At 51.2% G+C, this 22,805-nt stretch overlaps 1 protein-coding gene across 2 annotated transcripts in view; it reads right to left on the reverse strand.

Moving 5' to 3' along the window:
- lrp4 (low density lipoprotein receptor-related protein 4) overlaps positions 1-22,805 on the reverse strand; it is an 81,061-nt gene that overhangs the window by 47,401 nt on the left and 10,855 nt on the right. For both annotated transcript variants that reach the window (XM_079737375.1, XM_079737374.1), the window contains exon 2: positions 319-465. In XM_079737375.1, the coding sequence (XP_079593501.1) occupies positions 319-465 (147 nt within the window). The remainder of the gene's footprint in view (positions 1-318; positions 466-22,805) is intronic.

A 22,805-nucleotide genomic window follows, 5' to 3' on the forward strand; every position in this document is an offset into this window, starting at 1 on the left:
CACCCCTGGCTAGACCGACACGGACTGCCTCCCCCAGCCTCCACCATGCACAGACCGGGTCAGGAACACCGGGACAAACGATGCTGCTGGTTGAACGCTGGTCGGATCGCACGCGTCAAAATAATGAATAAGTGTCTGACGTAATGCGGGTCGTTACAGTAAATGATAGTTCTATGACAGTTTGAACTGTGAGCAGGCGACGGCGCCTGAGTCACTGGGAGAGTCAGACAGCTGGATGAAACGATGCAAAATAACCACGCCAAAGACGGGAAAGACTGCGTCATAAGATAAAAGAGAGGAGAGGGGGGGTTGACTTACTGCAGCCGTCCTCATCGCTGTGGTCCCCGCAGTCGTTGTCTCCGTCGCACTGCCACTGGGCCGGGATGCACGTGCACTCTCCGAAGGCAGAGACCGCGCACGTGAAATGGTTCCTCCCGCAGGAGCACTCGGCGCTGGCATGGGCCCCTGGAGAGAGAGAGAGGGAGAGAGAGAGAGAGGCAGAGGTGAGCGCGGCACACAGGCATCAAGACGAAGAGCCGGGAGACGGGAGATCAGGACGACCCAAGGTCAGTGGGACCCTGAGGCACACCAGACAGAATCAATGGCAGGCTCCTCATTATGCTCCGTTTCCCACCATACGTTTCCCGTTCCCACAGCCGGGCTCGACACACGGGACAGACGGACAGACAGCGGTGACCTTTAGGGGCCCACTGCAGGAACCACCAGGATGACAGAACTTAAAGGTTCATTTACAGTTAGGAGCAGGCAGACATGTGGCCTGTGTTTAGTTTCAGGTGTATAACTTATTCCAAATAGATCAGCAGAATCATGGCAATCAGTTCCCCAAATTGCCGTTTGGTTTGGGTAAATGCAGAGCACGGTGAGAAGTACCGCGCGCTCCACACAGCGGACGAAACGCAGGCTCGACGCCAAAACAGGGTGCATAATTGATCTGCCGTCGTCTTTTTACTGCTGCCTTCAGCTTCTGAGACCGCCAAATAGTACACTGCTGTAAGCTACAGAACACACACACACACACACAGTTTGGCATTGGTTTTTTTTCTGCAATATAAACCTTGGATTTGTGTGAAGATACGAGAAGACTTCAGCTCTTAAAGTGCTCGCCATGTGTGTGTTGGTGTTTATCTTTAATCTCATTCACATGCACTCCTACACATTCTCATGTTTCTAAACAAGAACACTCTCAGTATCTATAATATGTTTAACCCCTTGTGCTCAGCCTCACATGTATCAGGCAGAGCCGCCCCACTGGGCCGATGCACCCATTAAAACAACCATACACTAACACTGCTACAAACGGGTCCCGATTCCTTTTGTTGGGTCTGTTCTGGTTGCATCGGAGCAGTGTAGGCTGAAGACACAACGGCATGAGCCTCTTCCAGTGGCCTTGTCCCCACCACAGTTGAATCGTGACCTTATTATTATAATTGTTTTAATTGTTCAGACTATTTTAATTATTTGCAAAAAAGATTCCCGCTTTGACAACGTGTTAAGAGCTCATTGGTGTGTGTGTGTGTGTGTGTGTGTGTGTGTCTGCACTGTGCGTGCATGTGATTGTATTGCGCATGCATGTGTGAGTGCGTGTGTGTGTGGGTGGTCTCTGCGTTGCTCATGAAGTCCTCAGCTAGCGCAGGCCCGGCCAAAAGGACGCGTAACCTTCGGATCCCTCCCAATGCACTAAATGAATGACCTTTCTTTTCATTCGCACCCCTTCTCTCTCTTTCCCCTCATTCTTCTCTTTTCGCTATCCCTAGTTCACACTCCTCCTCCTCCTTGTTCTAGAAAGATTTTTTAACAGAGTGGAAAAAGGCAACAGCCCCATCCAAGTCATTTTCTCCAATATCTCCCCCCCCCACCGTACTCCCCTCCAGAGAGTGTCTTGATGTGCTCTAACCAGAGCTCTCTGTCTGTCCGTATGAGTGTGTGTGTGTTTGTTTTTGTGCCTGCGTGTGTCTGACTGGAGCCACATCACAGCCCCAACATTTATCAAACATGCTCTCTTTAAAAACGTCTCCTCTGGCCCCAAAGAGACACACAGCCCCACACCCGCCCCCAAGGAGCAGAGGAGAAGAAGACACTCTTCTTCTTCTGGCAGCAAGATGTGCTCTGGAGGAGGCCGCTGGAGGACTCTTCTAGGCGCTGCCGGTGTCCTACCAAACATTCTCATTACTTGTCTACGCTGTTTCAGATTTGAACGCACTGCTGTGTTTTGGTCTCGGGCGCAGCGGCACAATAGGACTTACCGGGAACACACCGTACATGTGCAAGGAGGTCGGCCTAAATGCTACACAGTCCTCTAACCACGGGTACCATGGGCACGCCACGCAGATCGCACGATGGATAATGGATCCATCAAAGGGAAGGCTTTGTAAACTGTTGTAATGCACGCCATCTGAAGCCAACACGGTAAAACGTCAAAGCCCCGATAATTAGCCCAGAGAGGGAGAAACAACAAGGTCAAACTTCATTTCCCGACTTGAAAGCGACGCATTCATGGAGCAGGTTATTCCTCGGAATCAAAGAGGTGGCCAGGGGCCCCTCTCGGGCTCACCAGGTGGTTATCACATGTTAGACGGGAGAGGAGGCAGAGGCATAAATAAGGAGGGGAACAGAAAGAAGCCAGGGCAGCCAGCCATGGAGGCCCCGGGCTTTCAGACGCACCACCATGACGGCCAGGAAGACTAGTCCTAACAGATAATGATCACCGGTGTTATAAGGGCCCTACCGATGGACCTGGGCCTTTGTGTGTGTGTGTGTGTGTGTGTGTGTGTGTGTGTGTGTGTGTGTGTGTGTGTGTGTGTGTGTGTGTGTGTGTGTGTGTGTTTCTGTTGGGGTGGGTCTGTGTCTTTTCGTGTGTGTGTGTGTGTTTTCGTGTGTGTGTGCGTGTGTGTTTCTGTTGGGGTGGGTCTGTGTCTTTTCGTGTGTGTGTGTGTGTGTGTGTGTGTGTGTGTGTGTGTGTGTGTGTGTGTGTGTGTGTGTGTGTGTGTGTGTGTGTGTGTGTGTGTGTGTTTTTTCCAGTGTGTGTTTCTGTGCTTTTTGTGTGTGTGTGTTTTCCTGTGCGTGCGTTTTCGTGTGTGCGTTTTCGTGTGGGCACATGTGTACGCGGGCGAGTGAGTTTTGATTGGCGGGTTTAGGGCTGTTGTACAAAGCTCTGTCAGTTACTGGAAGTAGTTCTCCACACGCCAGCGAATCAACAGGAGTGACTGTCTCCCAACCTGTCAGAGGTTCACACTGCAGGTTGTTGTTTATTTAGCAAGCGAGGCTGGGTTGATCAGGAGAACACAGGGAGTTTTACAGAGCTTTGTCAGTTACTCATGTTTGTCTGCATGACAACAAGCAGGAGTTCCCTTCTGTTCTATGACTTTACTATTATTTGTCTGTCTGTCTGTCTGTCTGTCTGTCTGTCTGTCTGTCTGTCTGTCTGTCTGTCTGTCTGTCTGTCTGTCTGTCTGTCTGTCTGTGTGTCCCAGGCCAAAAGGAAGGAGTAGCAGACGACCAAATGGACGTGGCCCTGTCTTGGGAGAAGTTTACAAGCCCTCTCCGAACACGCTCCCATGGGGCCCAACCAGGAGGTGGTCCAGCGAGGGAAAACAAAGACGAAACCCCAACCCCCTCCCACAAAAGGAGAAACATCCCATAACCCACAGGGCCTCAACCCCAGCCCACCTACAGCAGCGAACCCACCACAGCTCACACGCCTCCACCCCAGACCCAAGCAGGAGCCTGCCCCGCCGTGGGGGACGGAGGTGGTGGAGGACACACAGGCTGGTAGGTCGACTCCAAAACCACGCTCACGTCCGTTCTACCCGGTGGCATTCGGCCTCCATTTCCTGTTTCGCCCGCCTACCCGTAGCTGAGCGTTTAGAGCTGAGAGAGGGACGGGGGGTTGGGGGGGGGATTGGTGTGTAACAAGGCAGCAGACCCACACAATGACACCTCAGCCTCCGGAGAAGAAGAGTGGGTGGCCGAACTCTCTGACACTATGTCAAAAGGCCGCCACGTTAATTGGGCTACAGACCTCCCCGGAGACTACCTGGAGGGGTGGGGGCAGCCCTGTGTTGTTCCGCTCGGTGTGTGTGCTAACGCAGTTCGTACCGCTATTATCTCTGCTGCCAGGCTTCTGTGTGGGTATGTGTATTATCTCTGCTGTTTGGCGTTTGTGTGTGCAGTGTGTAGTGTGTGCGCCATCCGAAGTGTGTGTGCAGTGTGTAATCTGTGTGCAGTGTGTGCGTTTGCAACGTGTGTGCACTTGTGTGTGTGTGCATGCGCTTGTGTGTGCATGCGCTTGCCGAAAAGCAAAAACAAAGAGTGCGATAAGGGACAATAGGGGGCATCTGATGGTAGGAGGTGTGCGGCGGCTGCCCTTGGCGAGCGGGTCGATCCCGCGGCATAATGCCTCCTCCCGCATTCACTCCTTCACCCCTCACCCCTTCGCTCCTTCACGCCCGTGTCTCTCCCTTCCGCTCGCCGCGTGCAGCTGCCTGAAAGCCTCCGTGCAGGCTGACAGCTGGGCCGCGGCACATCAACAACCTAACCAATCCCCCTGCGACCAGACGCCGCATCGCATTCAGCGGCGCAGAGGTCTGCGTCACGCGAGCCTGTGCCCCCCCCCCCCCCAAAGTCGGGCCCAAACCGGTACCCCGAACGAACAACGGTCTGCAGGGGAAAGACTGCAGCCCCGCCCCCCCCCCCAGCCCCTCCCCTCCGTCTTCCCCTTCCCCTCAACCACCATGAATAGAGCCCTGATCATCTGTGATTCAAGTCCACCGGTTGGAGGATGTGCAGGGAACAAAAAACTGCTCCATGAAGGAGTCAATCAGTGCTTGGTTATGTTTGGTTGTTGTTCTCTCTCTCTCTCCCCCTCTCTCTCTCTCTCTCTCTCTCCTTCCCCCCCTCTACGCCCCCGGTTCAGCTTCATTTCAGTACGTTGTGAGGAGATGTGGCATTCCAAACATATTTGAACAGAAACGACACGGAAAGACTAATTTAGACCACACTAGCTACGGCGGGAAGACGCATTTGGTTGAACAAAAAATTGAGTGGAAAGCGCTCGAGAAATTCCTTATCGGTTGGACTTTTCCAGTACTCTCTGCACTCTAGTGGAGGACTTGAGAGTGCAATATCAAAGGGATTCTTAAGCATACGCGCGGTAAATATCCTTTAATCCTGAATCTCTTGGATGCCATGTACTACGGTTGGCTTTATCAAATTAGGTTTGCAGCCAACAACAATACTATGCGTTGCCCTCTGGATTATTTACTCAGACGGTTTCATCACATGACGGATGGGCTTGACGAAAGCTTGTCGCTCATTTCAAAGTAAGAGTTGCCAGGGAGAGAGAGGGGTGAGCACACTGTCAACAGTGCTGGCCTCACATATCAGGACCATCAGGTTGGCTTCCAGACAGGCAGGGAGCAGTCAGATTAGTGGGAAAGTTGTGCAAGTTCCCTATCAATCATTAAAACAATTACGAGAGCACAACAGCCGAGCGATTAAAAAAAGAGCAGCTTAATTGGGTCGGTGGAATGTGTGTTTTCATGGATGAGTTCTCAGCAGTGGTTGCTTGCTGGATTGGCCTTTGATTGGCCAACGTTGATAAAGTTTGTGAGTCACAGGCAGTTTTTCAATGTCGTTTGAAGTCAATGACGCTCACCCTTTCCTCCTTTCTTCTCAAACACACACACACACACACACACACACACACACACACACACACACACACTCACACACACACACCAGATTCCATGCGGTCACGATGGCTCCCCGTTTATAGTGCCGGGCTAAACGGCCGCGCCGCTGGCTCCGCCGTCATCCTCGGCTCTGGCCGGCCTCCTCTTCCCCGGAGCGCAGCCAGCTCTCCTGTGCTGCCTACTAATTCATCCTGTGGCGGCTCTGGATCCAGCCTGATGTGGAGCAGGACAGAACCCACAACCCACATGTTGGGCCCCGGCTCAGCTCAGCTCTTCCCCCCCCCCTCCCCTTCCCCGTCCTCCCAGGCTCTTGCTGTCTCCCCTTTTTAAAAAACAGCCCAGGGCCCGTCGTCACCCACTCATCCTCCTGACACACACACACACACACACGCCCACATACGCACACACACACCCAGCGTGTAAATGTCCCGCCGACTGGCCAAAACCTGGTCCTCAGCAGGGATCCCATCTCTTCCCACCTGCTCATCACAAACTTTCATTAAAACTCTTATCGGCTGCACAGCACTCAATCACACAATATGGCAGAGGGTGTGTGTGTGTGTGTGTGTGTGTGTGTGTGTGTGTGTGTGTATGTGTGTGTCCTTCTGTTCTGTGTGTGTCTGTGTGTGTGTGTGTCATCCATGCTGACCCTCCCAGTTATCTCTGGCTTCCTTACAGTGCTAGCATCATGTTCAGGGTAGTATGCTATTTCTGTCCTCGCACACACACAAACACACACACACACACACACACACACACACACACACACACACAAACACACACACACACACACAGTGGCTATTATCACTAGCGTACATCGCGGCCTGCAGAGCAATCAGTAGCTCAGAAGAATACAATGTCCTTAATAGTTATGTTTTGTTTTTAGACAATGAAGCGCCAGCATAATTGCGTCCCTCATGATAAATCCCGACTGCAGCAGGTTATAAATAGGTCCCGGCAGATCAAAACAGGGAGAAATCAAATGAAAGGATTGTACTGTAGTCATGCTGCTGCATTTGCACACACACAACACATGCACAATACACACTCGTCACACACACAGAACAGAAAGACACACATACACACACACACTGGACAGAAAGACAAACACAGAACCGAAAGACGCACACACTGAACCGAAAGACAGCCACACTGAACAGAAAGACAGACACACTGAACCGAAAGACAGACACACTGAACAGAAAGACACACACACTGAACAGAAAGACACACACACAAAGACACACAGTAACAGACACACACAGACAGACAGACACACAGACACAGACACACACACAGCATCGTCACCCGTGGTTGGCCATCAGCATGCTCTCTGATGTGGGTTCAAAGATAAGGGTGAATTGGCGCGGGATCAGTGGCTGGGTTCTGCACGGGCATGTGGGCACGTGGGCGGGCATGGAGGGGCGTGGGCTGGTGGTATTCGGGATGAGGGCATCTCTCCTCGTGTGTGCTTTGGAGTGTTTTAAAATGCATTGGAAACAGCAGCGATGCATTTAAAGATCAGGAACACAATCATCGTGCCCCGGTTGTGTCATTATGAGCCACGTTTTGCTGGGTTGTCCCGTGCCAAGTTGTGTGTTTTTTCACGGGTGTGCTCAGGATTGCTGTGTGAGTGTAGGCACGCAGGGGGGGGGGGGTCCTTGTGTGCCGAGCGAGGGAACGCGCCGTCCTACATTCTAGTTTCCACTAGTCAGCTCCTTTCAATAACTCTGTCCTCACCGAACTGAAACTGCGCGCCTCGGGGACGAGACAAGCTTAAAGAATAGCAGGGACGCACTCGGAGGCGTCTATTTCAAACCTATAATTAACATTCTGTGCGACGAGGCAATTAACATGGGGTACTTACTCCAACGCAGAGGGCTGTGTTCGGGGGAGGCCTCGTGGCAGCTCAGGAGGATCTCGGTGTGTTTTGTGGGGATGATTAAGGGGACTGTCATGGAGCATGGATGGTAATGACTTGAAGGTTTTAATAAAGCGCTGAGTGTAAGAATTAGGGTAGGGGGGTCCCATCAGGCTTAATAGACCATAGTAGGCCCTGTTTACAGGACAACGAAAATATTATACGGTGGCGGCGTTTTCGGGGCGTAAAAACGCAAAGAAGCATACCACCCTCCAGAGTGGAAATCTTAAAATAGCTTCACCGTTACGTTTCCGTCTAAAGGGTTAACAACACTAAAGTGTGCTCTGCTCAAACAACAAACATGACAGATCAGTTGGACGGTCAAGTTGCCCTAGCAGCTCTGATAACTATCAATTGGACTAAGTATCATTAATTAATTATTATTAATATTAGTTAATTATTAATTATTTTTATTATCTAATATTACTACTATATTCTCGGTGGTGTTGTGTGGCAGCGCTTCACAGTACCAACTAGCCACCTGGAGTGCATACTACATCGAATTTCACCCACTTTTGCGTCACCGTATGCACGCAGGTTTCCCCCCAAAGACGCTTGTCTAAACGGAATAAAAAGTGAGAACGCAACACCACTTTTGCGTTTTCTGTCCAGACCGTCTCCGTCTAAATTTAGCCTTAGACACTAATGACTTTAAAAGATAATACGCAGCAGATCACACTTTTACAATTTTCCGGGGGGAATTATTTTAAACCTTGCACCACGGAGATCACAAGTTCCATGTCACAAGACCACCCTGTTTCCATATTTGGAAAGTCCCGCAATCGCACAATATTTCCATAAAGTGTGAGAACGATGGCAGTGCAGTTTGCTGTCTAAACGGTTGTTGCTATGTTAGTTGGCCATGTCAGCAAACGCAACGACGATGCTCACTTTTAAAATGTATGTCTGTGCATTTCTGGATACATAGATTGGCCATCGTGCACAAACTCACACGTGTGTGTGTGTGTGTGTGTGTGTGTGTGTGTGTGTGTGTGTGTGTGTGTGTGTGTGTGTGTGTGTGTGTGTGTGTGTGTGTGTGTGTGTGTGTGTGTGTGTGTGTGTTATGTGTGTGTGTGTGTGTGTGGCAGTACAAACAGGCCTCCGGGCTGTGCCCCCTGACTGTGAACACTAGACTGCTGGGCAATGTGCTGAGTGTGCGATCCCTGTGCGAGCCCCCAACCCCCCCTCTCTAATCCAGAGATTGTCTCCCTTGGTTTGCTGAACATCCCCCCCCCCCCCCCCCCCCATCCCACCTTTGACAACATCAGCCAGTGGGATTTCACCAGGGACCCCGCCCAAGATGTGGGCAAGGAGGTGAAGAGACAGGAGAAGCAGGTTGTAAATACGATCTGTCTGTCTGTCTGTCTGTTTGTCTGTCTGTGTGCGCACACACACACACACACTTGCGTGTGCGCGTGTTTGTGTCCCATTTTACGGTCCGAGTCAGTTGCAACGGAAAATGAAGCCGTTTCGGGAACAAAAACGAGAAAACGAGTGATGTCACTAGACTCAAAGAAAATAAGATGTCCAAACAAAAATGCCAATCCCCATAACTCTTTAATAAGTCCTTCCAGACAAATGAAAACCATGTTTCTGTGGTACAAAAATAGGTGGATCTCACTGCAAAACAGGAATGTTGTCATCGTCGTGCTTGAAGTTAAGGATGAATACCAGAGAACAGCGGAAGTTGCGAGGTTGAAGGAGGGTTACGTGGCGAGAGCAGCCCAGAAATGGGCCTCGAATTGAGAGGGGCACAGAGGGCTTGCAAATTATTGGGTGGATCCAGATAGTCATTGAATGTCCAACTCTTACCGTTTCCACAAGTCCTTTCCACAGCACACACAAGGCAGTCTGGGGTCGGTCATGTGTGTGTGTGTGTGTGTGTGTGTGTGTGTGTGTGTGTGTGTGTGTGTGTGTGTGTGTGTGTGTGTGTGTGTGTGTGTGTGTGTGTGTGTGTGTGCTCGTCTTTTATTGGCCTTACCACCCATCGGGTCTGGCCCAGGTCCAGTCCTGCACGGCGGCCCACTACAGTCTCTGCTAAGTCCTGTAGTCCGGGATCAGACTTCCAGGCCGGGTCCTCCCTGCAACCCGAGCCTCCCCAGAGACGGTGGTCTCTCCATGGGTCCTGACTGGCTGTAGCCGATGCCACAGGCCTTCAGCCAGATACAGACTCAACCCTGACAGACATACGGAAAGTCACTCAAGCGCTAGCTCAAGCTGAACTTGAGGTGAGGCCGAGTATAAAAATACATAATTTGATGAGCTGCTTGTTCCCGAGGATCACGGCTCATCAGAAATGATTAATGAGGGGGCCGTCGCCAGAGAGACCCGCTGAACATTAACGTAGACCTTATGATACCCTGTGAAATGTGAAATGAATCGAGAGACTCTGTGGTAAATCGGTATGGTTTCCACATTACAGAGTAGCACTACATCCACCTACAGCACTGATTGCAGTATCGTTTGCCAGACTAACATCCCCGTTCAATACGTTGATCGGTCTGGGAACGCGGCCATGCAGAAATATTAAAACGCTAAATGTAATTCCATCCGACCTACCTCGGGTGGAGCGGGATTGGACGAGGAGGAGAATCGGAGTGGATGTGTAAATATTCAACATTCCCCGGTTCGCCATTGGCTCACGGACTCAACATTGGCGCCGGGCCCGTGATGACCAGGGGGGACTGGGGGGCAAACAAATGCACTTTCTGCCAATTGGAGAACATTGACTGCTCCACATTGATTTCCACATTTGTCTACTGTGGAGTGAACCACCAAACTGAACCGAACCGCACAGAACAGCATCTGAGAGCAGAGACAATCACAGAGAACGCACCCGAGGTTGCTGGTTCAATTCCCGGCTCCTCCTAGCCGAGTGTCAAGGTGTCCTTGAGCAAGACGCCTCACCCTGACTGCTCCTGACGAGCTGGCTGTCGCCTTGAGCGGCTGACTCCGCCGTCGGTGTGTGAATGTGTGCGTGAATGGGTGAATGTTAGGCAATATTGTAAAGCGCTTTGAGGGGCCACTGGTTAGAAAAGCTCTGTAAATATGCAGTCCATTTACCATTTACCATATGCAACCCTTGAATATTCTTGCAGTCTCACAACTAGTGACTGATTTCTAGGGCGTATACATCTGTATGTTCAAATTCAATCTCACAAGCTTCCTACACACCACATAATACCCAACAAACCACATTCAGGCAGACCGCGGGGGGAGGTATGTTGTGAATCGGGTGGGGGTGGGGGTGTTCAGGGGATGACTGGGAAGGCAGACCCATGTGCCGAAGCAGCACAGCGGACAACCTGTGGTTGGGGGTAAATTCTTTCCCCTCGCGGGCTCCTTTGAGAAAACCGAGGGGCAAACAGAAAACGGGGAGGCCTCCATTCAGAGTAATTTATCCCTACGGTCGCTCCTCCTTTACGGACTGCAATAGCCCCCATCCGGGGCCGCCCAGCAGGACGTCCAGAGAGTGGCGTGTGAAACTCTGTCTCCTTTAGCTGCAAAGGAAAAGGATGAACAATGGGCCATGCTCGGGCGCTGGATCCAAACAATCCTTCTCCCTCTCCCCCCGCATTCTCGATATCCTTCCGCAATTCTATAATTCACCTTGGAAATGGAAATATGCAGACCATTATAGCAAATATCAAGCCATTCTCCGACCTCGCTCAAGCCTTTAGGTTTCGTTTCAGTGCATCCGTCCATTAGTCTGCGGCCGGCTTGTTGTCCTTGGCGTTTGTGGACAACGGCTCCCCTGAACGAGCCAGGAGGGCGAGGATGTGCTCACATTTTCTACCGAGTTCTCAGGACCCTCTGTGACCCCGCCTATTGCACGAATCGTCGAAACTGTGGGGCGACTCCCCATGCTCCCCCGCCCGCCTCCATGGCTGGCTTTACTGAAACCAAGGAGTCCTTCCCCTCCACCACCACCACCACCACCACCAGCTCCACAACCTCCACCACCACCCTGCCTTCATCAGCCCAGATCTCCAGTAAAGGATCCTGCTGGTTCCTTGTTGCTTAAGAGGCTTGGAAGCCGACTAGGGGGTCGGGAGTAGGAACACAACGACCCCCCGCTGGGTTTAACGGTGCACCCACTATAGATAGAACCGTAAGCCCACATTGCCCACACAGGTTACTCCATGTAGTCTTCCTGAACTATGACATTTCCTTCGGCCGCAGCGAGGAAGATAGCATGTCAGAGACGGACACGGCTTTGTCTCGTGACCGTCCACATCCGGTTCCCCTCCTTGGGTTTGGCTTGGTGGATGTGGGGAGGCCTCAGAGGGCTCTGGTGGAACGTGTGTCTAATCAGTTAATCGGGGGTGCCCCTTTCCAGACCGGGCATGGCCAAAGAGTCCCTGAAACAAAAACCTTGAGGGATAATCACCAATCAACTTGCGTGCGGAAAATAAATCTTGATAACGCCGCCTCCTGGAGTATGTGAGGTGACGGAGGCGGAGACAGAAACAGGTTCCGTTTGACTGCTCTTCGTCGTCATCAATAACATCTTCATCAACAACAGCGCTCTGCAAGGCTCTCGCAGGAAGCAACCTCTTCCGTCCTCTGGGACCATTCATGGCCGGCTCCAGCCGAGCTATTGAGCATTCACCAGGCACCTCCACATCTCCGACAAGCGCGACAAAAAAAGCATTTTAAGAGCGACGCTCCCAGCAGTTCCCACACTATTTCACCTGTCAAATGCTTACAAAACAGGAAGGATGGGGGTGAAAGTGTTAGAGTAGTGTGTGTGTGTGTGTGTGTGTGTGTGTGTGTGTGTGTGTGTGTGTGTGTGTGTGTGTGTGTGTGTGTGTGTGTGTGTGTGTGCGCCCCCCCCCCTTACACACACACACACACACACACACACACACACACACACACACACACACACACACAGAGAGGGGCGCCACAGCACACCTCTTGCCAGCCCAACAGAGACCCTATAGAGACATTGTCACTGATTCTTCAATGAAGGGATTCACTAGAAGATTCACTTTTTTCCCCCCTCAGAGTGGCACGGCCGTCGCATTCATCCGGCCTCAGGGCCTTCCAGTCAGCTGCCCTACCTAGAGCTGCAGCAGCTGGCCGGGAGGCAAGCGCTGCCCCTCACAGCCACGGATGAGTCACGCGGAGATGACCAGCGAGGCAGTGAGGAATTTCACACGGAGCGTCGAGCTGGAGCGGGCCGGGCGAGGCGGAGGGAGAGGGCAGAATGAGCCGGAGGTAGCGGCTGTTGGTGGAGGAAATGACGGACACCTGCTTAGTGTGACAATGTGGGGAGAAGTCATTCATTTACCCGCGTGTTGACTCCTCACCGCCAGACTGCCACTGGTCAACCAGAGGAAAATTGTTTTCCTCTGGTTGAAAATTGTCAAATTGTTTGTTCTTCCACAATACTCTTGCAGTTCTTTGCTACATTTACTGTCCGTCTGTCACGTCTGAATCATTAGGAGTTTAGGAAAAACAAGCAACAACATATAGGGGATGTATTAGCTATGCCCCCCCTCCCCCCAACACCCAGGCAAGGAACCGACTGATTCAGACCTGTGCGGAGCTTGGCTTTTTTTGACACACTTATGCCAACCGAATTCTCAGAATTCAAGGCGGACACTAAATCAATCCAAGTTCGAAAAATGAAAGCTAGTGGGGCACACACACACACACACACACACACACACACAGGTTCGCGTCGGCCCACCACATTCCAGAAGGACGTCTATTTACGATCTGCAGTGTGAACCATGACCGTGCCCTCAGTCAGACGATCTGATTTAGCTTAGAGAAGCACGCCGAAGACATGTACCATGCTGCCTGTTGTCCATAGGCAACATGTGGCTCAGGAGGCACAGCGGGTCGGCTGGTAACCGGAAGGTTGCTAGTTTGATTCCCTGGCCGTCGCCTTGCATTGTTGACACCGTCGTCAGTGTGTGAATGTGTGCATGAATGTGTGATTGTAAGGCAATATTGTAAAGCACATTGAGTGGCCACTGGTTAGAAAAGTGGAGTCTATTTACCATAGTTAGTATCTCAAGGAGTCCTGCCTTTTACTGCCCCCCTCGCCCCTCCCAAATCCTAGAGAGAAATAATTTTGTTGCAGTGTCATTACGTCTGTTAAAAGATCACAGCACAGCAGTCAACCGATTTTAATTTGGCAATATTGCAAATATCCAGACCCTGCCTCGTAAACTTGATGAATCCCCACGATCCAAGAATAACTATAAAAACTCAAACTAATTAAGGGAAGAGAGGAGTCGGTGTGTGGTGTTTGAGGGGAAAATCGAGAGGAGGATGAGAGAATCTCATCCTCCTCATTTGCTTACACCACGTCAAACCCCAGATCCAGCCCGCATGATGACGTCTTGGAATAGAAGGAAAATAGATCCCAAAAGACAGTCAATGAGTGGAAATGAGATATGAAGACATCAGTCCTGCCCCTGTCACCATCAGCATCGCAGATGAGCTCATCACACAGTAATTAAGGAGCGCCATGCTGAAAGCAAAGGAACTAACACAGAAAAAAATAAATAGAAATAGAAAACGCATCAGAGACTCCGCCGCTGACAATAACCTGTGGTTTCCATTCGGGACGAAACATAAAAGGTGGATACATTTCCTATGCCGACAAATGTTAAATAACGAAGGAGATGTTTAATTGCGTCTGTGGGTTTGACGGATTCTTCCTTCCCCTTCGGTGAATCATTCGTCTACCTGCATTTGTTTGGGTGGATGATTGATGTGTGGCCATAAGAAACGCCCAGGCCTACGTGACCACACTGCGCTCAAGACAAACTGAATGACAGCCTCATATTTTATTATTAGAGACAAGGGCACAGACGCACACCTCAATAACTTACACTTGTCACTCCTCTACACCCGGTTTTCCATCCCGAAATCTCCGGCTAACCTTGTTTGCACATAAGATGCCATCTTCTCCTCTCTCTCTCTCTCTCTCTCTCTCTCTCTCTCTCTCTCTCTCTCCTTCCATCATTCATGCGTCTCTGAAGCTGAATGACAACGATTCAGCTGTGGACCTGATGTTGCAGACTTGTGTGATTTCAGCCACACCAGACTTGGAATCTGGTCCGTCCATCCGTCTGGGTTATTCGTAAGTCTGGCTAGCAAAGTACATCCTCCCCCCCCACACACACACACACACACACACACACACACACACACACACACACACACACACACACACACACACACACACACACACACACACACACACACACACACACACACACACACACACACACACACTGAGCCGCTGGGACAGAATGCCAGCTCGCAGGTGCCTGTTGAGACGTGTTAGGCCCCCAGACCGTCTCGGTCGTCGAGGTGTGGACAGACAAGCGGCCGAGAGATAACAACACATGGCTGTTTCTATCACCGTGCGACACACCACACTTTAAAACCACCAGGGAAGAGCCCTCATTAATGACCCATAATATAAGTGAATAATGAGTTTAAATCATTGGCTTTTGTGGTGCGGAAAAAAAAAAAAATTGACCGGCCTTACAACCTTTTGAGGCGGTGGGGGGCGGAGGAGGAGTGGACTGACTATTTGATATATTGGTGTGTGAAAATCAAAGTGAGCGAATAATTCACTATTTCGCTGTCGCTGCATTTCCTGTCTCCCCTCCGTGCTCTCATCTCCTCCAGAAATCCACTGACGTATCTGCGCCACGGTTACCTTGTTCTACGGCATCTACAAAAGCATTCCACGTTCAGACAGACAGCTTTCAGACAGCAGGAAGAGAGAGAAGGAGATGGACAAAGAAATAAAAGAAGCCAAAAGAAGAAAAACATGCTTTGGACGCAAGAGACAGGCAGACTAGAGTATAGCAAGTGAAGATACATCTATCTGGAACAGAGCAGCGAACACCTCTAACAGAATATTCAGACATTTGATTAAAACTGCAGCATATTTCGCCCGTCTCACCCCTCATTCCCCTTTATTGCCCCCCCAACCCTATCCCCATTACACCCCCATCCCAGCAGCACCAAAGAAAGGTTCACGTAGTGTATGAAATACTTTACTAACATGGAATTGGTTGCAGATAGGCAGAGCACCAACTGATGCGCAGCAGAAATGGAGAAAAACCTCTTAACACAAAACAAAGCAGGATGTTGATGCCCGGAGATGTTTTTCCCCTTAGCCTCACTAAAATCTCTTTCAGGGCTATTTTGGGTTGTGGGTTTGAAAGGGAACAGATTTTAAGGGTACAACAATTTAAGGGTTGATGCCCAAGGTAATTCGTTTCATTTTGGATATCAACCGTTTTTGTTAATGCTAACACACACACACACACACACACACACACACAGACACAGACACACACACACACACACACACAGTTGTTAAAGCTATACCTCCATGTCTTGTTACGTTGTTTCCGTGTGTCTGCACTGATAGCCCCGTTAAACGTCTCACCTATAGCACTCGGCAGAGACGAGGCTCAAAGAAACCGAGCGTTACATCAGACCACTTAATCCCAGCCGGCCGTCCCCCAAACCCCGTCCACACAGAGACAGGCGGAGACAGGGGCTTCTAATGATTAAAGGACCTCTTAGTAAATCACTGTCTCTCCTTAGAGTGGAAGGGATCTCGGGGGCAGGGGTGGGGGTTGGCGGAGTGGCTTGTTTTGAAACAAGTGCTGCGCCGACGACCAGCGAAATGAGAGGTGCTTGAAGCTCAGGAGGACTGAGCTGAAACCATTCACCACTGCCCCCCCACTCCCTCCCCTGCTCACTCCCACCCTTCACCCCACAAATAACATCAACAGATAATAGTGAACCACACGCCGATATTCATACTTTCAGCCCCAAGTAATGAATCTCCCTGCGATGGAGACTCTCTGATCTGAAAAATGGGACCCGTTGCCAACTAGAGTGACGACAAGACACAAAAAGTTTGAAAAGTGCCCCAATTCTGGTTGCCCGGGGCAACAAGGCGGCCATCACCGCGGCGCCTCAAGGGAACCCACGGGGAACATTCATCACTCTGATACCCGTTTCTTTTACTTCACACAATCGCATAACAACCCCGCAAACACATGAAACTCCATTAAACACCGACCCCAAACCCCCCGCCCCGACAAACAAACCCACAATCAGGCCCAGCTTGCGGTCTGAAAAGCCCAATTTGTTTACTCCTGTTGGGATTATGGGCATCAGGAGCCATGGGAGGGGGGGGGGGGGGAAATGTCCGGGCGAATGTAGGGGAACCTCTACTTTTAAATCCCCCTAATTAACGCTCCTCCTCCTCCAACATGGGGCCCTGCTTACACTTTTCCCAGAACCCCACAACAACTACAATGAACTTGAGCTTAGCTAGCAGCGCGGTTAAGCTCGAGGAAGGTGCGCGTGGGAGACACAGACAGATGGACAGGGAGACAGACGGAGAGGCGTAGAGAGGGTCAGAGCGAGGCAGACATATGCTCATATCTCTAAGTATTTAGGCAACTTTACTTCACTTTTGGATCTATTCTTATTGTAATCACCATTGTTTTATTCTTCTTGAGGTTGGGCATTGCACAAGTCAGTTTCCCATGCAAATACGGCTCTTGGAATTGAGAGATTATTAAAGCTTTCCACCTAAACGAACACAGTGGACAGAAAACAAACAACTCTAGTTTAAGGAAAATGGCCAGTAGAACCCTAAGCAAGCACAGAGAATACAAGGAGTGGATACGGCCACTCCCACTGTCAGGGCTGAGCTCACTGGTTTTTTGGTTACCCATAATGCAACAATACCCAGCGGGGTCTCTAGACCATGGACATAAGCCCCTGATGGGGGGGGGGGGGCAGCCCGGGACACAGCTCTACATGCTTACAAAGAGGAGAGCGAGGAGGGGACTTCCTGGCCGCCTTAACACTTTTGGTCTCTTGATTTTGACTAATCCCCATTCTAACAACCGCTTCCAACCCCGATTGCATGGGAGGAAGGAAAGGGAGGCTGGGGAAAATAACTCTGCAGATAGAAAAGAGGATGATGGAGGAGGAAAACATCCAGGCCTGGGACTGAGATAAAGAGAAATGTTTTGAGGAGAGGAGATTGATTGGAGATTGAAGAACGCCGAACGTTGAGGCGGAGAATGTAAAAGCTGAACGGAATTCTCCCAAGGCGCGCGGTGCATCCTTAGATGACTTCATTCAAGTGCTTTATAAAAGCACGCTCTAAAGACCAGACAGTGGCGTCCATCCCTCTCTTTCTCTCCTCCCTCCCTCCCTCCCTTCCTCCCTCCATCCTTCTCTCGCTCTTTCTAACCCAAACAGTCACAGATAGACTGTGACTGACTCCCAGGACAAAACGAGGCAGCCCAATGAAAGAGGCCTTCCCTTCCCAGTCTGCAGACAGTCTTCCAAGGCATTGTCTCCGCCGGAGGGAGATGAAGATCTAGCAGGCGCCGGCCGCGTCTCACCCTGGCTCGTCTGCAGACACCCAAAAGAAAAAAAACTAAAATGTAGCAACGATCCCCAATAAATCAAACGCTTCCCTCGCGGGGGTGATAACTCGGGACGTGACGGGTCGCGGACAACAGTTGGCGAGAGCTTTTAATGTCTGGACTTACAGCCTTGGCCCGCACCGCTGTCGGGCCTGTCGGCCTGGCTCCGACGCCCTCCCCCTGGGTGGAGGAATGGGAACAGGTGGGCGTGGGGCTCCAGACCCCGCAGACGCGCGTGTAATCGTCATGACAGAGGGGATTAGAACCCCTGGAGCCCGGTCGGACTCCGGGACGGGGACATGCGAGGTTCTCTCCCTCGCGCTCGCTCTCTCTCCCTCTCTGACGTTCGGCAGACGGATACAAAAGTGCATCGTTGCATGCAGAAAGACAAGCCTGCGAACGCCTTTGTAGAAGTCTGATACCCCAGCTCCGAGTGCTTCAACCGTGGCTCAGCCTCCCACCTCCCTCCCTCCCACCCTCCCTCACTCCCCGCCCGCAGTAACCTTCCTCTCAGGCCCCTCCCTCTAGCGGAGGAGTTCAGGCAGATGCTGATAGAGGGGCCCATAGATGCAAAGTAAGGTTTGGGGAGAAATTGGCGGCGTCCCAATGCAACGCTTGACCTTCACGCACTCGGGAGGGCCAACTTCCTCCAATCCCCAACCCATGACAGTAGGGGGTGCAGTGTCTCTTCACAGGCGAGGCAGCCATTCCATTTTCCCCATCTAGACTCGGCGAGGCCTCTCGGCCTGGCTCCTCCGAGCCAGCTGCAGTAAAACAAAAAAAAAACAACACACAGGCCGTCTTCCACTGTCTCCCCCTTCTCTTTATCGGTCCTCTTGGGTTACCGGACAGACAATGGTTAAAGCAGAGGATCCCTGGAGCGGCGGGCAGGGCAATAAATCTAGGCCTGATTTAGCCGTGGAAAGGCCGCTTCCTGGCGGTCGGAGGGAGCGGCGGCGGCGACAGCGAGGCCGGCTCCAGATGACTCCGATGAGGCCCAGCGGGTCCCAGCTGCGAGAGGTGTCAGGGGGAGAGTGTAAAGCTTAAATAGGGGTCGGGTCGCTATAGAAACTCCTGTGTTTGACTGCTAGTCTAATGCTCGGGATTAACTCCATGTGTGGACGCATCTATTAAAAAGAGTCGGTTTTATTCTGCGGTCAGGGGAGGGGGGGGGGGGGGGGCTAGTCACTGCTGCATTGGCTCAGGCTCTTGGAAAAGGGAGGTGGTGGGGGCGGTGATCGATAGGTCCTGCCAAGCGGCATTAGTCCCCCCGGGGTCCTGAGGGGTCCGTCTTACAGGCGCAAGAACACTGGGACTCTAACTCTGATCTTATTTATGGGCGCACAAAAGGCAGCACAAGGGGTCCTTTTGGTGGGGGCCTGTTCAAACAGAAGGCCAGTGCGGACCTCTCTTTGAGGGGGCCGGGCTGAATTGACTCTGAGAGAGAGAGAGAGAGAGAGAGAGAGAGAGAGAGAGAGAGAGAGAGAGAGAGAGAGAGAGAGAGAGAGAGAGAGAGAGAGAGAGAGAGAGAGAGAGAGAGAGAGAGAGAGAGAGAGAGACTGACAGGCAAGCCTTAAAGCCCTTAAAAAAAAGAAAATGGGGCCAGGATCAAGTGGTGGGGGGGGGCACCACCTCCTTCTCCCCCACCACCCCAGCCCGGCTCCACCACAACTCCCCAGAGACGAGGGGCCGGTAGACAATGGGGCCGTGCTGCCGCTGGGACCGAGGGGAGCGGGGTGGGGGCCCCGTGAGTCCAGGCAGGGAGGATGTATTTGTATGCAAGTTGGAATCTTTATGTCGTGTTTGTGGGGTGTAAAAAAAGAAAGAGGGCCCCACCCTGCTGCCTTCTCACCCCAGCTGCCACGCCGCACGTCAAACGCCAAGAATGTACTATCAAACCCCCCCCCCCTCGACATACACACACAGAAGCTTTAAATCAAGTCGGTGCCCCACTCAATTCCCCACTGCTGGCAAGACTGCCTGGAACTTGGGCTAGCAATAGAGGTGTGTGTGTGTGTGTGTGTGTGTGTGTGTGTGTGTGTGTGTGTGTGTGTGTGTGTGTGTGTGTGTGTGTGTGTGTGTGTCTCAGGGATCAAAGGCCTCAGGAGAACAACAACACATCAGTTCCATCCAGCTGGACGCTTCCCTCCTGTCACCTCGGTTGGGAGGGGGTGGGAGGAAGGGAAGGAGGCGGGGATACATTGTAAAGTGGGCCAGACCTGGCTCCTATGTGTTGGATGTGTACATACACAAACGCATTTAAGCGCACACACACTGTTGTGTGAGAGGAGGTGTGCCGGGGAAAGTCAAATCAGGCGCTCCCGGCCAAAGATCGCAGATCCGATTGGTCACGGCTGTCGCCGTTGCTAAGCGCTGAGGCGAGCAGAAGGGAGAGGGTGGACATGGACAGGAGAGACGAATAATAGAGGCATGCGGATAGGGGAAGAAATCCATATAGGAAAATAAACCAGACAATAGTCCCGGGACACTAGGGAATATAGAGAATAAACAATAAAAATGAGTTATGACTAGTCATACTTCATACTCGTATGGATTTCTCATAGTCATGAATGCTTCATAGTGATATACATTTCACACGGTCCGGATACATATGTCTGGTCTGTGTTCACGTGCCAAACACATCTGCGTTAAGCATTTAAGTGTTTGAATGACAGCAATGTTGTTTTGTTTTGTTTTTTTCGGAATCCGCCCCAAAAAAATCAAATAAAGTTGTCACGTGATTTATGGTCGTCCAGACCCCCGGTGTGACCCCTTCACCCCACCGCCCGCTGACCTGGAAGCAACGTGCATTTGGGGGCGGCCATTGCCTGACTCTATAAAGAAAGCCGAGCGGAACTCAGGGAGACAAAAGGTCAAAAAAATGGAGGGCAGAATCATTAACTGCCCGCACAATGTCCACAACTGTGTCCAGGCCAGATCTGGGGAGAGGTCAACCTCTACTGCCCGACGCCTGTAGAAGATCAGAGTGGGTGCTACAGCACAGAACAAGAGCACTTACATCTGAGAACAAGAGTAAAGAAAAAACACTTTACATTTTCAGACAAAGCAGCAACTAAACGCACAAGCCAAACTAAGCCGCCGAAAGAGAAGGCGCCTGGGCTTTTCCCCAAAATGTGTCAGATTCAGTGTGCCGCTCCTGTGTTTCATGAAAAACCTTTTGTGTGGAACGTAGGAGAAAGAGAAGCAGACTGTGTGTTGGTACCCATGCCGAGGTCACAGATTGCTTCCCCCCCCCACCAATGACCGTCCAGACAAATCTCTGGAACCAAGTCAAAAGCAGAACTGGAGCAGGTTCCAGCTCGTGCACATTGTCCAGATCAAATCCAGTCGATCAAGAAGGAGGATTAAAAGGATACGCAGACCAGTGGATGAACCAACGCAAAGGGTTGGGGCCAGAAAAAGAAAAAAAATAATGTTGATTTAATCCAAAATTCTGGCGGCAAGATAACGTCACCCAAAGGAGAGCAGTGTGTGTGCGCGTGCGTGTCGTGGGGAAGAGGCAGAATAGAAAAAGGCCAGGGGAGTGCTTGTGCTTAATCTTTTTCCTCCGCCGAGAATACTCATCTACAGTAGGTGCGATTATAACTGGTGAGCGACGACCCTGGTAGAAGTGGGCAGGTTTGGGTTCTGTAGCAGTGTAGTGTTTGCATAATCTTACAATTAAGAGCCCTTATAAGCGAATCCATTCTCTCACTCCGGTTTTATTCCCATTTTACCAGGCTTCATTGACTGCCCCCGAGAGCAAGGAGTTAAGGATCTTTAAAAACAGTCTGCTGATGGCTGTAACGGCAGCGAGCGTTCTCCTTGGGAGAACGACCGTTCAGAGCAAGCTTGACCCATGGAACGCCGCCAGGCATGGACCGCTTGCCGTTCGGCAGCAATTTATTTTCGAAAGGATAAGGATTGATAATGAGATTTGTTTACGAATGAAACGTTTACTTTGCTTCATATGATACTGCTTCAACCACTTAATAAACTAATTTTATATAATACATATATTTTAGATAAAATCAACAACGCAACCACAATAACAACCGGCTCTCTCTGAGCGCATGAGGCATCATCATGTATGCATGCCATGGATATATTAAGTATTCCTCCCTTCCAATGTCAGTTCTCCTTCCTACGCCTCCCCTCTCTCAATACCTCTCCCTCTCCCTCGCCCATGTCCTCACCATAGTGTCTCACAGTGGAATTAAGTGTTCTACGTGCGCGTGTGCGCGTGTGCGCGCGACAGCAGAGTGAATAATGACTGCTCTGTTGAAGAGGGACGGACGCGCCCAGAGAGGTCCGACTGATCCGGAGCACGGGTTCGCTGGTTGGACGTCGCTCGGCGGCGATGAGAGTTAGACATTGTTGAGACAACGTCTGAGAGCTTCGGGAGGCATCATGTGGGCCCCAGGGGCCGGCAGGGCTGGGGCCGGGGAGGGCCCCCGATTCTCTGATGTTCGTGGCACTCGATACATCATAAATATAATCATGTTGAACGCCCGAATAATTGCCAAGGCAAAACAATTTGATTACACGACTGAAGAACGATACTCCACACAAAGAGATTCTTTGAACGAGCTGGATGTGTGTATGTTCTCAGCAGCAGTACACTACCAAAAGGGCGAACCGCTACGGGCGAAAAGAAGAGGGACGACTTCATCCAAGGTCAACTTGAAGGTCAACGCTCAGAGCGAGACGCTCAACGAGCGTTCT

The sequence above is a fragment of the Pollachius pollachius genome (assembly GCF_949987615.1).
Source record: "Pollachius pollachius genome assembly, chromosome: 5".
Classification (NCBI taxonomy): Eukaryota; Metazoa; Chordata; class Actinopteri; order Gadiformes; family Gadidae; genus Pollachius; species Pollachius pollachius.